This window comes from Ischnura elegans, chromosome 1 (genome assembly GCF_921293095.1).
Source record: "Ischnura elegans chromosome 1, ioIscEleg1.1, whole genome shotgun sequence".
NCBI lineage: Eukaryota > Metazoa > Arthropoda > Insecta > Odonata > Coenagrionidae > Ischnura > Ischnura elegans.
In genome coordinates, this window is record NC_060246.1 from 17,581,757 (window position 1) to 17,599,696 (window position 17,940).

Consider the following 17,940-nt stretch of genomic DNA (forward strand, 5'->3'; position numbering starts at 1 on the left):
ATAGGGAAGCGACGTGGGAAAAAATGCATATGTGCTGTGAAAAATACATGAGGGGATGACGGGCAGCAGGAAGGACGGTTATTGCTGGATTTGAGATAAAGGAGGATGGTGCATTGCCCGACATAGAACGCGGGGCAGAAATTGCGAAGTCGAAAATAAATTATGTTAGTGGATGTATTTGTGGTGGAAGGAAAAATCAGGAGAGATTTGAACACAGGAAGAAAAGTGGTTGAGGGTGGTGAAAATATGGTGCAAGTTTTATAGCTAACATAAGACGGTTGCTGAGCGAGGGAGGGCAGGTATATGCAGTGGCGCCGACTCCATGGGGCCTGAGGGGGCCCGAGCCCCCTCAAAAATTCGTTATATGTGTGAGAATAAAAATGTGTCAGGCTTGTCTATTTTTCCCAGAGTGTCCAGATATCGAGATTCGAGTTATCAGGGTTCTAATGTTGATCATATGACTCTTCTAAAATGCTTAAAAAACTTAAAACTCACTACTTATAAAATTTCCCGGGGCAAGATCCCCGGTTTGGGCCCCCCCAATATTTTTTGTAAGTCGGCACCCCTGGGTATATCATTAGTGGGTCTCTTATTGGTGATGCGCGGGAAAAAATAGGGAATATCTGTGAGGTGGTGAATTTATGGTTAGAAGGAATGTTGTGTTTTAGGATAACATTTTGGGAATATAAAGGAGGGAGGTAGGTCTTTTAGAGTGAAGGTGAGCAGTTTTTTTTGTGGAGTATGGCTTATTGGGATCATAGGGCGTTTTGTGCAATATTTCAATCCGTCCGCGAAGACGACGGTGGTATTCACATATATTGCAATGAGAATATATTCCTCCGTACCGGGACCTTAGGCTCTCCGGACCACTGTGCAAGCCATCTTGATATGCAGTTTCCTGATCTCCCAATAGCAATTTTACCGAGGCTCATGGTACTAAATTTTTAGCTCTTGCGGTCCATTCAAGATGGCAACAAGAGATAGAAACACGATAAAGAGGACTTCCCTGAAGCCACAATCGGTTGAGATCCTCAAACCTACGCTCATAGCGGTAATTTGTAATATTTCAATCCTGCCGCGTGAACGGCATTGGAATTCACATAAATTTGCCATGAGGAAAAAATCAGCAGCCGCCGTGAGAAAAAGTCAGTAACAAAATACCAGTAATTTCCATGAGAAAAATATCAGCATTTTTTTATCAAGGCAATTCGTGTGCATCAGGTGTCTTTTTTCGATTTTTTTTCTTTTTGGAGTTTTCAGGGAACCGCGGCAGAGATGAGAGGTGTGCATTACACTCTGTGCAATTTGGGAAGGAAGTTCTGATGGTCACCAGGGTTACTGCAGATTATATGTCGCGGGATTGAAAGGGAGTAACGCTCCTTGCACATTACACGGTTTCGCCCGCGCGCGCGGGAATAAAACCACACGGGGCTTTCTCTTTAGTCCACTGAAGAAGTACACGAGACCAGGGACGCAGCCAGGAATTAAGGCTGGGGGGGGGGGGGGGTTTAGGTGCAACTAATACCGAGGTAAGTGGGGGTATGGAATACCCACCAGGATAAGCGGTAGGTGCGAGATTAATAAATTGCGAAATTTTAAGGTAAATGGTTCAAAATGGTGAGTTTTTCGTCTTTCTGAGGGATATTTTGTTAATCCTTCCACTATTCTCTTAGTAATATCAATCCAATTAAGTAAAATGGATTAAACTTAAAAATTTCTCTGAGCTCTGGGTGGGGGGGGGGGGGTTATACCACAAAACCTCCCCCCTCGCTGCGCCACTTCACGAGAACTTTCACATTGTTCGGTTTAAACACGGGAACAGTTTTTAGCCGCATTGTAGCCGACCAGTACCACTGGGGCCACACGGCTACCCTATCGTCTTTCTGCTTAGTAATCCACGTAAACGAGTGCGCATTTTCACACAAGACGGTTTCAGTCGAGCGGAAGCTGTCTCCAGTATATATTTAAAGTCAACTGGCCATGATTTAAAACCGTGCGGTTTTTTCCCGCACGGGCAAGAACGTGTAATGTGTAGCAGCGTAAAGGGTAGAACATTTGGTGTGAGGGGAAAGACAGCAATAGGGTAGTTTCCTTGATCAAAGAAAACAAAAGGCATTGATTGCGATTCGTTACCCGTCATCAGTGTATTCATAATATACAAATTATTTGGTTTTAGAAATACCGTTTTAGACGAATGGCAATGGTCAATTTTTATCCTCATTTGAAAAAGGCCAGATTGGCGCCCATGCGATGCCACTCCACGTGACGTCACAGGGACCTAGTTTCTATACGAGTAGATAGGAGTTTTAAATCGTCTGAGATTACCAATGCATGCATGAGTCACAGAGCTCAGGGAAACATCTCTTAATAATCACTTATTAAAACTACCCAAGGTCGAAAAGTTTCCTTCGCTTGATAAGGTATTAATAATCCTTATTTAAGCCATGCGCCACCAGCTAGAAGGGTACTCTGCCACCTGCCAGCATCCTTCGTCGTATCAGCGCTCAAAGCCTCGCTCCAAGGTCACCTCACAGCCCGGCAGCGGGAACCAGAACGACGTCCCACGGAGTTTTCCCGGCATTCATACTTAGCCGTCGCGTTTACGCGCGCTTGAAAATTTTCACTTTTCGTTTAATCGCGAAAATAGATATCGTCATTTAAAAATCTAAAAGCATGAAATACGTACTCCAGGAGTAATCATCTTTCGATTCAGGCACTAAAAAAATAAAAGGAAACCACCCTATTGTAATGAGGTATTGTTGTTTATTGGTGGCTTTTTTGCGAACGTATGTTTTTAATGTGTTTGCTGCCGGAAAGATAGATTCCAACGTTGAAGAATGTGAGGTTAGGGATGGGAATCGGGGATTCGAAGGGTGCAGAAGCATATACGCTGTGTGAGGATACATAAGGGTAAGAGGAGTCGACCCAACGTATCGCGCGTAGAATTACTAACACTGAATTTCTTCTCGGCCTCAACCGCTTCGTTTTCACCCACAATACCTTTTTATTTCATCATAACTACTATCTCTAAGTTTCCAACTATGGTTTGTGAAATGGGCTTAGTTCCTCTTACGTAAATCTCTTCCTTGGCCTCTTCTATGAAACATTTCTTTTCAACTTCCTTCTTAAACCTCGTCTTTGGGTTTAATTCATTGGCATAAATGTCCTCCTCTGGTCTCATTGAATTAACTCCCACTAATCATATTATATTTATTTTAAATATCTTTTCAATATTTCACAATATTTTGCCATTTTCTATCTAAAACAATAACTTTGATATAGTCATCCTATCATCCGAGTTCGCGCACATAAAGGGCATTTTCCCATGAGATATTCAGTATCAATTCATATTCAAAGACGATAAGAACACTTATTTGTTCGTTTTCCTTTCTGAGAAGTTAAATTAGTGTGACTGACAGTTCCATTCCCTCTTTTTAGTGGAGATAACCTTTCCATGGGGTGATTGCGGTTGAGGCATAATGCATTGAATTGTAAGCATTATAACACCACGGTAAACATGATTCAATATATATCTATATTTTACATAATCTCAATTAACAGCTATCTACCGTGACTATTTAAATACGACATTACACCGCGTCATTACAACTATTACGTGCTTGCTGGTTATGGTATTTGATAGTCTATTGGTGCTGAGCGTAACGAATCAATTTATATCAAAGGGTCAATTTCAGGGAAAGTGAGTATTCCAAAAATCGGACATGATAGATGGTTGCATACAAATATTTTCCTCTTAGACACAGTCATGAAACTGTGACGGTTTAAGCTTATCTTACTGTACTCATCACGGCGTCAATATTGGGAAGCTGAATTCCAGGAAGGGCAAGCGGGAAATTTATTGCTTCCCAGACTCTTTCAGCTCAATGCAACTGAACCGTTTTGTCTTCTATTCCTCAAACACACATTGAGAGCCACCTTCTAAATTTTTTTCCTCTCGCGGGTTAAGTTTTGCCGTCGCAACCATACTCTTTAAGGTAGTGTTCATAATTTAAAGATCTGTATCAAAACCTTATCTGAAGATAAGTTCTCAAATAATTACGAAATTGACTCCATCAAGTAGCTTTAAATGTATAACGTAATCATTTGTCAACTTTTCATCGTATTCTTTTGTGAAAATTCAAGACATCGCAAGAACACATTATATTTGGGTGGCGAACAGTCACGAATCAGGCATATGCACGTATTTAGAGTGCGAGAAATTATAATTTTCATTATAATAATTAATTATTAATAATAAAAAGTGAAATTATAATTTTCAGGGCACCAGCAACGCCATAGGTTGAAATTAGTTTGTTTCTCGTGAGTGGCACTAAGGTTTGTTTATGGTGAACTGTGATTACAATGAGTGATAATTTTGGCATTGGAAATATTTCGCTGACATTTCCAAAAGGAGCGAGTCTGCGTTCTGCGTCATCGGAGGAAAAAAAGTGGATTAGTATAACTTTGGACCAAAAACTGTATTGTGGAGTGGCTCCACTAGTACAAAAGTAAAGAAGTATAATGGAAGTGGCTCCAAAAATGGAGCCTTTTCCATTGAAATTGGACAAGTGTTAGACTTTCCGGCGTCAAAAATTCGGTTAATTATATTATAAAAGAAAAAATTCAAGGAGTTTGGGGGATTCGAAACTCCTCAGGATGCAAAACATTTAATATGACACATAATCACCGTGTTAGTGGAGATGGAACGCTTGTTAGCTTTGAGGTTCAACAGTAAAATTAAAAAAAAACAGCCAATTGATTTGGCTGAATTTGACAGAAAGGCATTGGAAATTTAAAAAACATAACCAAAAGAATACCAAATGCTAAGCCGGCTAGTCGAGGGTGGTTTAATTGTTACAAAAAGCCATATAATTCGCGTCGTGTTTTTAAAACAAGTGGCGAAACAGCCAGTGCCAATTTTGAAGATACCAATGCATTTATTAAAATGTATCAAGAAATTTTTCGTTTCATATTTGATGTAAGTGATTGTTACTGCTGTTAACGTTGCATTTGAACATTAAAATTCGTTTTAAGCCGCAATTTGGCATTCCCATTGTTAAAAATGCCCCAGTAACTTTTGTGAGGGCCAAAGTTGAAACCGATTTCACAAGCTTTTTTCTTAACTTGATTCGTCTGTTTCCTTAAAGTCTTCCATTGCTCTCAATTGGATTAGGAGGGCTGTATTTTTTTAAACTATGGCAGATTTTAAGGAGTATATAATTCTGTCAATAAATTCGCTCTAATTGTTCATGTTTTCCCTCGCGAAGAAGCCCTGAAAGAGCATGTGCTAGTTTCATTGTAGCGAGTATTTCTATTTATGGCGTAAGAGTTTAACAGATGAAGCATTTTACCATTTCGGTTCAAAATTCAATCATATTATGTATATACTATGTACCACCTTATCACCGGGATTTTCACACGCTTTTTCTTAATTTGCTCCGTTTGTCTGTTTCATCAATGGAATATTGTGATTGATATTTAAACCTCTTCCCATTGTCGGATCGGCTTGAAATTTTGCTCTCTTGCTTTTTTCTGACGACAATACAATATGCAATAATCAGACATTTGGCATTTCGTTCCATTGTGCTCTAATTAATTAACTACATTTCCATATGGGAAAATAGTTTGAAATTTTATTAATAAATGACGTTAGTTCTAAATATTTTGGCAGAAATTTCTTCAACAGCTCTGGGCTCATCAATTTCATGATTCATCACTTTAAAGTAGAAAATGAAATAAAAAAAGTAAAAAGGACGCTTTTTCCAAAATATTTGCAAGGTTTAGATATTAATATTGCATGCTAATCCTTCATCACCAATGGGCTCCACTACACTCATTTCTAATAGACCTAATCATTATTTATCAAGTTTTATTTTATGACTGATAGCTATTTTTGACTTTTTTTGGAAATTGCTTGTTTTTTATCTTTTTTATTATATTACTTCATCATCTTTTCATGCGGGAGTCGTCATCTTTTCCTTGAACTGTATGAGACGTTAACTCTTTCAGCCAAAGTGTCCATTAAAATGGACATGACTTTTGGGGGAATTCAGCCTCCTAATAAGCATACCTACTAGTGTCCTTTGTGGACATAGATCATAAAATTTACTTCGCAAAAAATAGCCAATTTTATTTTCAAAGTGTTCATGACACCATAATCAAGGTTAAATAGCAAAAAGGATAATTTTCACCAACGTAGAGAAAAAAGTATCTGACTGAAAATGTTAAAGTAGGATTCACCTGCTCACCATGTCTACGTCGTATTAAGGACGTTATATTACCTTTACGTCTTCACCATTCTGCTTCTAATTTTCACCGCCTCGGATTAGGAATGGAGCTAATTGGCAAAAATTTAGTCGAACTTGTAACACGCAGATCGCGTGGTAATATATCTTGGCACTCAGGTTTCGCCTGCGACACCTGCACGACTGCGCGAAATTATCCCTTCTCGAACCTATTCGAAGCTAATGGGGGATTTGTCGTGAGTTAAGATTTTCTTAATCCTTCAAGTCCATTTGGAGGACGCAGGTTTAGTTCGGCGCTTATATTGCAAAACTAATCTGGTTTAAGTAGTCGCAGTCTAAAAATGTGCGAATTGGTGAGATAAAAAAATTTTTAATCCAAAAATCCCGGTTTGTTCGACGACGGATAGCCGTGCCCAAACACGACCACCGGCCCAAAGCGCTTGAAAGGCACAACTGCAGATATTTTGAATGTTGAGGTTTTCGACCGGGATAAAATGTTTCTAAGGTAAATAGGATGTTTTGGAGCCTTTTTATAAAAAATTTCAACAGTTTCGTAGTGTGTCGATTCCTTCATGCCTCAAAGGCGCCCGCCACACGCCCCCCGCCTCCCTGCCACCAGCCGCGCCGCGCATTGCATGATTCGCGTGAAGGCCGTTTTACACGGGGCAAGGAATTGCGCAGGTTAGAGCTGCATTTATTTCTAAAATGGCGTGGAATTGCGCGAATGCCCGAACGAAATTAGAACAGGGGTTATTTTGCCGTCTCGCAATCACGCATTCTCGCATGTGTTCTAGCAATTCACCGCTTTACACGACGCAATTTTGACTGCGCCTTCGTACACACGTGATTGCGCAAGTATGTGCCCCGTGTACAACGGCCTTGACACTCCTCAGTCCCGTGGATCCTCCCTCCTTCTCCTGACATGCTGGCAGAGTGGATCTAGAGTGAGTAATAATTATAAACCGGGGTCAATGCGATTCATTTGTCAATGGAATTTTATAAAAAGCACACTTTGGGGGAGAAAACAACACTGCATGAGATCTCGTTACTTTTCATGCCCAACAATCAAAGTTGATTAATCGTAGCGGGCGTAACTTGGTGGAAATCCATAATCGCAGGAATAGAAGGATCAACAACTTTGCTGTTTCCACATAGTAATTTATTACCACCGACCATGGTTTCGTTACAGAGTAACATTATCAAGGTGCCATTAGTAAAATTATCAAGGACCTTGATAATGTTAATCTGTAACGAAACCATGGTCGGTGGCAATAAATTACTATGTGGAAACAGCAAAGTTGTTGATCCTTCTATTCCTGCAATCGAAGTTGACTTTTTGTCATCACCGGCTCCGTCAACGCGCGCTGATTCGCCCCTTCTACCCGACAGCCACGCGCCCTCGTGATGGGGGAGCGGGTGCCGGCGCGGCACATCGGCGCCCGATGGCCGCTACCAGCGTGGTTCGGGCCCTCGGCGCAGGACGCGGGTGCCGAGCGGGCGAGCAAAGGGCCAGCGCTCGAGAGCAAGGAGGAGGAGGGGGGAGCGGCCACCCGATGAGCATGCCGCGCCGCCCGGGTGCAGAGCATCACCGTCCGAGACACAGGTGAGTGCCCCCACCCCTGCCATTCTCCCCTCTCCCCTCCCCCACCCCTCCGCCCCCAACTGGGAGTCAAAAGGAGATGTGGATGCTGTTATCTGAGGCCTCGTCGTCGCTATCTTCCCGCCCTCGCTGCTGTCCGCTATCTCTGCACCAAGATGCATTCCTTAGCCGTGGCTCTCTTCTTGTCACAAGAAAACAGATAAAACTTCCCAATATACCCTTCTCCATGGTGGCAGTTGGGCAAACCCGGCGTCACGCTGTCGATATTTTCACCTGAGGAGCCCATTGGTGATATGATATCCCGCTACCTGCGTTTTGTTACGCGTGTGACGCAAGTGGTCCAGTGCAGGATTCTAATGCCTCCTCTTGAACATGTTTTGATGCTGGAACCATTATTTTGCCTAGCAACGCGTCTACTGTTTACATGCTCGGAGGGTTAATCTCCCATGGTCCTTGCCTCGCCGTGCCATGCGCTTCTGCGATGCTTACTGCCTTCGCTCGCTCGCTGTGGTGCCACACTCATATCGGGCTGCGAACATCGATGTCGATGGAGTAGTGATGGGCCACTGCAGTAGCGTAATTAGGGAAATACGATTGACGGTGGCGCTCTGGATATTCTAGTGCCTAGAGTCGATATCATTTGGTATAGGGCTGGAGCCGTAGCCTTTAAGAGAGACTTCACCTCTCGGCCTTCGTGCTACTACGAGCTTTAATCAGTGGACTGTAGGCAATTGAGAATCAGCAGTATTCATTGACTATATTGTACATGCTTTTGCGATACGCAAAAGCGATGGTGCAACTGTGTCTCTAGACATTGCAGTCTCCACGGATGTTCGTGATTGTGTGTCTTTAAGGACTTTCATGTAACCTTAGCGACATCAGATCGAAGTAACTACGAGAAGGGCTATATTTTCTCATTAGTCATCGGAGTCAATTTGGACTGGTGTATTATGTGAACCAATAAATATTCTAATTTTCGTTATAACAGCAGGATTTCGTGTTCTCCAGCCGCGTATGTAGGTTTAAAACCTTTCACTCATCACGATCATCGCCGTGGAAACCTATGCAAGAATCTCATTTTAGTTTGGATAGTGGGTGGAAACGGTAGAATAGGCTTTCAACCTTTCAATAATCTACATAATACCCTGCGAGCCACCTGTTAGGTGTTTGGCATGGAGTATTTCTCTTCAACATGCAGTAAGCTGCTGATAAGTGCTACCACAAATACGTGGCTGGGTACAGCGAGATAATTACACCAAAACTTACCACGTTTTTAAATATAACACTACTGCATGCAATTGTAGGAGTAATTACAATACAGAAAACCTAAACAAAACTCTTAATAAACATGTAACATTCATTCAGCTACCGACGACAGCACATTAGCCCGACAGTACTATGTTCCTATAATTGTACATGTCGATAATTAATTTAGCGCTACTGAGCATATTATTTGGAATATTAAGAAAAAATGACTAAGTTACTGAACTGTCAAACGAAACCCCCGTTTTTGCATTGAATTCTGTTCTGGTCTTTATCATTCTCAGGAGGAATGACTTTCGCTGTTCTCGAATGAATTTCCTTGATTTGATGTTCAGCGTTCAATCTACTGTAGTATAGGCAGGTTTCCAAAAATATACTTGTACTCGTCTTCAAATATTGCTCTCTAAAATCTATTTTGAAGATTAATTATAAGATTCAAACGATGCTCAAGAATTGGTGTACATCCTAATCGCAATGTTATTTTTACATTTTATTTGTAGACCTTTAGCGTACCTTGCTGATCCTCTCTGAGTGCTTCGTATTCCAAATAACCGGGAAATTCGTTTTCGCCGAAGGTGAGCATTGGAAGAGAAACCATCCCTCGCTCCGACCTACGATCCAACGGGCGAGCCGCGCGTTCCATTCGCTCAATATCAGTAATTTTTCCGTCTCTCTCTCTCTCTCTCTTCCTCCCCTTCGCTCTGCAATGCTTCTATTGGGCTGATTTAGGGTGGTGAATTGCCCTCCATTGGCCGCAATCCTGGGAGGAGCGAGCTGACTTTAGCCCCAACCAGACGGATTCCCCGTAACGTAAAAAAACTTTTTTTGCTCGAAAACAAAGTCATCGAATAACAATGACGACCGAATTTTGACGACACGGGAAAGCTTCAATCGGGGTTCCAGGCTGGTAGCTGCGTGCGGATTTAAAAGGAAGAATATACGTCTATTTATAATTATTTATGCCTTTTTTAAAACTTCTTAACGATGAAATAGTGATGGTCTTTTAAAATTACCTTATTTTAGTTATACTTAAAATTGCATGCAGGAGCGACTGATTTAATAAGCGTTTCTGGAATTATCTAATTCATATTTTAGTGTATCTGGGAGCAATATTAAATCACTTCAAGTTATAAAACTTGAAAATGGAAGCTTTGATAGCGTTGATAGTCACTATTTTAATTGCGGCATGCATGGATGAGTGGTTATTGGACCTATTCTTTGCATTCTAAATACACTGTTCTGAATTTACTGGCGTAAAATAATAAATATTTCATCTGGCTAATTATGAAAAGGTGAGAAGGCAGTTCAACTTAAAATAGAATCTTTTCATTTTAAAAAGATATTGTTTTTAATAAAGGAGAAACTCTGATCCTTTAAACTCCGAGTTTTCGCGATGATGCGAATATTTAAGTACCAAGTTGAGGTTCACAATAAGCAGCTTTTCACTAAGACGGATCGGGGATCGACGGGTTGCGGGGCATAAAGCGTAGACATAGTGGTAGCGGGTGTTGGGACACCTTAACGGCGGTGCTGAGTGGGCGGGGTCGCAGCATGGACTGCGAGTTGGGGGCACATTCGTTGAGTTAACTATGGGGTGTAAGTTAGATGGTGGGACGCACTAGTAAATGGAACTAAGTTGCCGAAAAAGCCACAGATCAAGAGTATAGAGTATGTAAGTTTATGTAGTGTATGTGTTTACATTTTGAAATGAAAATCAAATAGATTATGAATTTGAAAGAATGCCAGAGAAAACGGAAATAATATTAGTGTGTGGAATTGTCAGCGATGAGCAAATACTCACGGTAGAAGTCAGAGCTGTGTTGGTGACATAGACAATTTACCTACCGTAATAAATAAAATAGTAGATATACACCATCTTGTAAATGGTACGGCAGCAAGTTGGCTCAGATATGACAATTGGGGCAGTGGATTCGGGGGTCCCAGGGCGGGCCCCGCAAAGGATACGCTCTCGAGGGCCGGGAACCAAGTTCCGAGACTTATACGCCCGTGCTACTTCGAGAGGGGGAGGACAGAGGAAGGATAAGGATGGGAGGCATCGCCGCGATGAGAGCCCGACGACACCTCCAGGGGAAGGATAGGAAAGGAAGGGAAGGGACGAGGAATCCCGCACCGCGGGCGGGCCCTACGAACAGCGAAACCAAGCGAACGCAATTAATATACTACCGATCCTAGTGGATTTTCCTATGAGGAAGAAAAATCCATCGATCGAATCGGTAGATGACATTTGGGACTGTGAAATTATCCCTAAAGGGAGAAGAGGAAGATATGTGGAGAAAAGAGAGGATCAACCTATCTGAAGGAGGGAGTGTTTGGAGCGGCGAAGAACACTGTGGCAAGCCATACAGTGACTCTCCCACTAGCAAATACTGAGTCAGAGTTGCTCTCTTTCTTATGCCCCAATGGGGAAAAAGTTTCCGTGAGGCAGTGCCACAGGCTGGCCGACAATGAATGCTACTCGCGAGACAAAAAACGAACAATATCCAGGTATACGGGAGGAAACAAACATTAAAGGATATTTCAATGCCGTCTCGGTAGATTGAAGGGCATACAGCTAAAATCCATGCGGGAGAGACATCAATTACCGTTAGGGATATTACCTTTTCTGCTGCATTAACTGAGTTGAACTATCTGAGCGTCGCGTCACTTAAATTTTAAATTGAGCTATTTAATTAGGTTGCAGGGTAAAAAATTATTATGACGACACCAAGTAAATTCGAGAAACCCCATTTTACTGCGGTAGAGAGGATGATCTTATAAAATTACCTTATTTTTATAATTATATCTACAATTGTATCTAATCCATGTTGGCGTGTATCTCAGGGAAATATTCAACAACTTGAATACATAAATTGTTTTGATTGTGAAGTCGGAGAAATGGATTCGAGAAAGAAAGGGGTCAAAAATACTGCAAAGTGATTAATTCTGCGAGCAAAGCGAAGTTATGGCCACCTTCTTTGTAGGATCTCGATTGGTGACCCCATCCAGGGGCGCAGCTAGGAATTAAAGCTGGGGGAGGGGGGTTTAACTGCAACTAATACCGGGGTGTATGAGGGTATGGAATACCCACCAGGATAAGCGGCAGGTGCGAGATTAATAAATTGCGGAATTTTAAGATAAACGGCTCAAAATGGTGAGTTTTACGGCTTTCTGAGGGATATTTTATTAATCCTTACACTATTCTATTAGTAATATCAATCCAATTAAATTAAATGGATTAAACGTAAAAATTTCTCTGAGCTCTGGGGGGGGGGGGGTTATCCCCCAACCCCCCCCCCTCACTGCGCCACTGACCCCATCATCCAACGTGTAAGCTCTGATTAGGCTGAGAAAATGCAAAGTGGTGCATGTTAGGGTGGTGCGGCCCACATTGCATTGCCCTTCTGCCTCTGTGTCTTTGACTCACAGGTATAGGGACCCCGCTCTCCCCGAAATTCATCTTCGGTCGGCAGTGAGTCGGGAATGGTGGGGGAGGTTCATTTGGTCGGGGCGTGCGATCTCGTCCTCTCCTCTAGCTTGCGATTCTCCCGCGCCGCGCTGCATCCGTGAGTCTCCCTCAATGGATGGAGTTTTGAGCACATTCCTCACCCCCTCCCCATATCTCTTTTCCGGGATGAAGGGGCGATAACCCTCCTTATCACGGGCGGCCTGACCCCTCTAACCCCTTCTCCACACAGATCGCGGGCAATTGAGTAAGCCATTGGAGGACGGGGAACAGAAATCCTCGCGCGGGGAAGGGATGAATATTTAGAATGGATAACGGATAGAAACGTTTGTGCATTTTATAAATGGTACACTTTCTTTAAAGGAAAAGGAAAATCGAGGAGAGACTGATTTCCCCTGATCTCGTCGTTTCCGTGACTCAAGATCACACCTTAAACCTTGAACTGACGGAACATCGGAGACCTACCAGGAATAAGCTATTGAGAGTGTTTTCTTTAGTTCTTCCAGCGCTAGAGCGGCCGTTTCGAGAAATACTCCGGTAGGAGCTTGATGAATGCGCGTGACAGTTGACGGCAGCGCAGTGAAGGGCCATGCGTAACATGGTCATTTTTCTCACATATTTTTTCATAAGAACATAATAGGCCTCACGGTTACGGACACTCCCGAGTGCGCCATCAGAGCTGAGACGGTGGCTGGTATTGGAGACCACAAGACAGTGGGAGGAAAATTCCATACTGTCTGCGATAGAAACCCAGCGTCGAGAAAAAAGCTCAGTTACTCCATGAGGGAGATTAAGAAGTGTTTAAACAGTATTATATGACCGCTTTCATTCAGCGCCGGCCTCGGTGGCGGTGGGGTAAAGTTCTTGCCTGCCAATCCGTAAGTCACGGGTTCGAATCCCGCCGGGGTAGGTGATCCCTAACCTGGGCATTGGATGTTTGTGTTGTTGATGTTGAAAAACCCGTTGTAAAGGCCAAGTGAAGGGAGAAGTTTACGAGGAAGTGGGAAATAAATAAATAAATTTCAAAGACGCCGCTCTTTACCTTGGGCCTAACGATACATGGAATGCGTTTGTTAATATAATAGAAAAGGCAGTAGGTACTGGCAAAATTCCATATCATCTTCATAAAGCCTAACTAAATAAATATTGTCTCGCCATAGAACTTCTCTCAGATGCGAGAGTGAATTATCTGATTGGAGGCAGGTACGGATGTATACGGATTGAGTTAAAAGTTAATCTACAGCAAAGAAATCGGTTAGTATTACTTACACACGAGGGAACTCTGGGATTTTTCCCTCGTTGCCCATCCACCTATCAATTATTTTATCACCCTTCTATTCGTGGTATTATGAATAAGTGATAATGGTGATATTATCAGATCATTGCTCATTACACATAGGGAAAAATATGGCCAAGTTGGTACTTTTAATACAAAACTAATAAGTCAAGGCGGCTTTTGAGCTTATTCAGTAGACTTTGATAACTGCTCTACCTCTGAAGCATGATTTTTATCCAGCATCGTTGCTTTTGAAAAAGTATTTCATTCCCTCTAATATTTATATTGCGAGGAATTTCCATCATTGTGAAATTTCTTTGGAACTTTTCCTTTTTCTGTGCTACGGGATGTGATAAACCTCTTGACTTTTTGACATATCAGCCATTACTTCCCCTTTCTTTTCTTGTCATTATGAATAAGTGATGTATTTGCATACTTATCGCCTTATTGCTCATTCCAAGTAGGAAATTATAATGCTTAATGTAATTATAGCCCAGTTGGGTATATTTAAGATTTGAAATTTATCATTTCGTTCAGGCGTTCTGCGATGTCATATTTGCGACCCGACGAACGTGTTTAGTGGCAGATACTTTAAACAACAGCGGATGAAGTCCCTGGTCTGGCCCGTACAGGTTACAACCACGAGGGTCGGGATTCAAGTACCACTAAACGTATTCGCCCAGTCATCCTCGGGAGTAGAGTGGAGAGGAAGAAAAAAACGAAAGAGGCGCCCGCCGCTGCGATAGGGAGTCCGCCGACACCTCCGGGGTGAGGATAGGGTTGGAAGGGAGGGGGTAGGGAAATCCCAAAGCCGTCATTAGGGCGACGTGGGCCACTGCTAGCGAAACTATAATTTAATGTTTCTACGGAAAGGAAAGACTTTCCTGTGGAGGAGGAAAACACTACGATTTTCCGAAGATACTTTAAACCCCATCAATCAATATAAGCATAAAAACAAGCGGCAGATTGGGGATCGAATTTCCAAAAGGTCGGCCATCTAAAAAGGTGGCGCTATTTTTGTTTCTTCCCAAAATCCGAGTGAAACTAAAACCTCGTGACTGTTTCTTAAGGCCTTTTCACACGATACATTCACACGTACGAGTTAATGTACGTTTGCGTGAATGATTTTTTGTGGACCGGAACGGAACATGTACGAATGCATGAACCAAATGAGAACAGGTTCTATTTTCTGTGCATGCATTCGCACAAGTTGGGTGGTTACACGCTGCATTTTGGCGTTCATTCTCGCGTGCATACATTTAGACATTAACCCCTACGTGTTAATGTACCGTGTAAACAGGCCTTTACGGACTTACCATGTTATAATGCGACACTTTACTCAATTTTGGGCCCACAAACTGATTTAAACAAGTGATTCGTCATCTTGCTCCTCTCCTCCTTACCCCCTCCTTCACCCTTTCCTAAGAGGAGGGGGTGAGGGTGATTTGGGGAAAACCCCTGTGGTTCCACCGCGGAGGAATTGTACCAAATTTAATGTTTGCCACATCAATGCGACTCCCCCTAATTTATTGGCTTTTGCCGCTGGAGAATACCACCTGCAGGTCTCATGAGGCCAGGGATTGTCACTAAGGGGACAAGGACGCAGACTCTGTCGTCTTTATACGTCCGTCCGTTTCTCAAAGACCTCTCTTCCAACATGTGAAACTTGGTTCGCCGCTTCGTGCCAATTGCATCTTTCTTTATCAACAGGATAGGCCTTTTGAACAATACAAAAGAATACTCATGATCTTAAATGAAACAGATCATCGCGCATTACTCCTGGTGGCGTAGAGATGATCGTCGAACGATTTTAACGTCGTGTGTAGTCATGATTCTACAGCGTTGAGTTTCCATGCCAGATTTTTTTGCGTGTTTATTTAACTAAGAGTTTTGCCTGTGTCCACAATAGATCAAATACTTGAAATTCAAGACAAAAATCTCACATAGGTAAGTTTAAGAGAAACAATAGGGTAGTTTCCTTCTCCAAAGAAAACGAAAGGCATTGATTGCGATTCGTTACCCACCATTAGTGTATTCATAATATACAAATTATTTGGTTTTAGAAATACCGGTTTAGACGAATGGCAAGGGTCAATTTTAACCTCATTTGAAAAAGGCCGGATTGGCGCCCATGCGATGCAACTCCACGTGACGTCACAGGGACCTAGTTTCAATACGAGTAGATAGGAGTTTTACATCGTCTGAGGTTACCAATGCATGCATGAGGCACAGAGCTCTGAGAAACATGTCTTAATAATCACCTATTAAAACTGGCTAAGGTCGGAAAGTTTTCTTCGTTTGATGAGGTATTAATAATCCTTATTTAAGCCAAGCGCAACCAGCTAGCATGGTACTCTGCTACCTGCTAACATCCTGCGTCGTATCAGCACTCAGAGCCTCGCCCCAAGGTCACCTCACTTGCGGCAGCGGGAATCAGAACGATGTCTCACGGATTTTTTCCGGCATTCATACTTACCCGTCGCGTTTTCGCGCGCTTGAAAATTTTCATTTTTCATTTAATCGCGAAAAATAGATATCGTCATTTAAATAATCTAGAAGTGTGAAATACGTACTCCAGGAGTAATAATCTTTCGATTTAGGCAATAAAAAAATAATATAAAACCACTATTGGAGATGATGAATGAAAAAAGATGTATTGATGTATTTTACAATTCTAGCACCTTAAAGTTTTCTTTAATTTCATGAGAAAGAAATTGACGATAGCAATATGTTTGCATATCTTATTCCAATCTCTTTTTTGCCTGGTTATTGAGGAAACATGGAAATTTATTAGCTGATTGCAGAAAATTGAATTAATTTTAAGTGATATAGAAATATTAGACCTGTTTGTTTATTTGTAACAAAAGTGTGGACAAGTAACGGTGGTCACATTTATATTGCTCGCCTATTTCAAAGGAATCAACTGTTGCTCACCAAATACGGCGTCAAGACCTAGTGGGCTATTGGGGCAAGTGTCCCATGCTAAATGGGTGAGAGGTGAGTGATGTCTTCGAAACGACGCAGTGCTTTATTGGTGGCGCGGAGATGACCGTTAAACGACTGCATCTCAACACAAACTCCACCGTGTGTGGTCGTGATTGTATAGCTCTGCTTTTCACGCAGATGTGCCGATTTTTGTTGCGTGTACTTTTGATCAAGTTTGTCACCTTGGCCTATCATATAGTCATTAAAGTGTGTTTTTTATGGACACCTAATTACTTTTTAAGGCAATTAAAGTGCCTAAAATATTGATTATATGATTGCTGATTATTAAGTGTGACACTCTACTATTTCAAATTTTCTTTCAGGTGGTGAAACCTCAGGTGATGTGAAAAACAAATTCTGTCAACAGCGGAGGTCTCGATGACTTATGCGCACATGTATGCAGGTGAATATGATGATGCATAAAAATTTGTAACCAGCGGAGAGTAAGGGGACTCAATGATTAAATGATAAATCATTGTATAAAAATTTTGAAGGCTGATAATAAAGAGATGCATTCAAGGCTGACAATGAAGAGATGTATTCAATACATCTGTACCTTGTAAAATATCCAAATCCTTTGACATAATTTTAGGGTAAAATGGCTGAGAAAAATCTATGTAAAAATATCTGCTATACCATTAGGTTAATATTTATTTAACTTTTATGAAGTTGCTATTTTATTTCCCTACTTCTAATATTTTCGGCATATTACCTCTATTTATTTTATGACTCTTAGTGAGTATTTTCCATGTTTTCTTTTACACATGCAGTCATGTAACGTACAAAGACACCATTCGTTTACCTGGAATAGAAGTTGGAGTTAACTTGTGATTTTGGCCTGTCATCTATTAAAGTCCTCCGCAGAAAAAATGAAATATTCTTCTCGGTTTACCGTTTATTTGGGAGCCATAAATATTGTGAGGCTGCTGAGTTGATGTTCTCCGTGTCGTTCTGAAAAATATCTATTCACTCATAATACAAAAACCGTAAGAAAAGAAAACTTAAATCGCCGTGAACCTTCTTAATTGCTAATTGCTTAATTTGACTCTAGATTCAGACTCCGAGTCTGTAGTGGCCCCCGTAGAAGCTGTGTAACAATCCTTATTAG

The 17,940-nt window shown here is 41.7% G+C and overlaps 1 protein-coding gene across 3 annotated transcripts in view; it reads left to right on the forward strand.

Moving 5' to 3' along the window:
- LOC124156414 overlaps positions 1-17,496 on the forward strand; it is a 29,792-nt gene extending 12,296 nt beyond the window's left edge. For 2 of the 3 annotated variants that reach the window (XM_046530972.1, XM_046530962.1), the window contains 2 exons: positions 7,635-7,848; positions 17,156-17,496. In XM_046530972.1, the coding sequence (XP_046386928.1) occupies positions 7,635-7,802 (168 nt within the window). In that variant the 3' untranslated portion in view covers positions 7,803-7,848; positions 17,156-17,496. The remainder of the gene's footprint in view (positions 1-7,634; positions 7,849-17,155) is intronic. The other variant, XM_046530979.1, reaches the window with a different exon arrangement.
- The last annotated feature ends 444 nt before the right edge of the window (positions 17,497-17,940 follow it).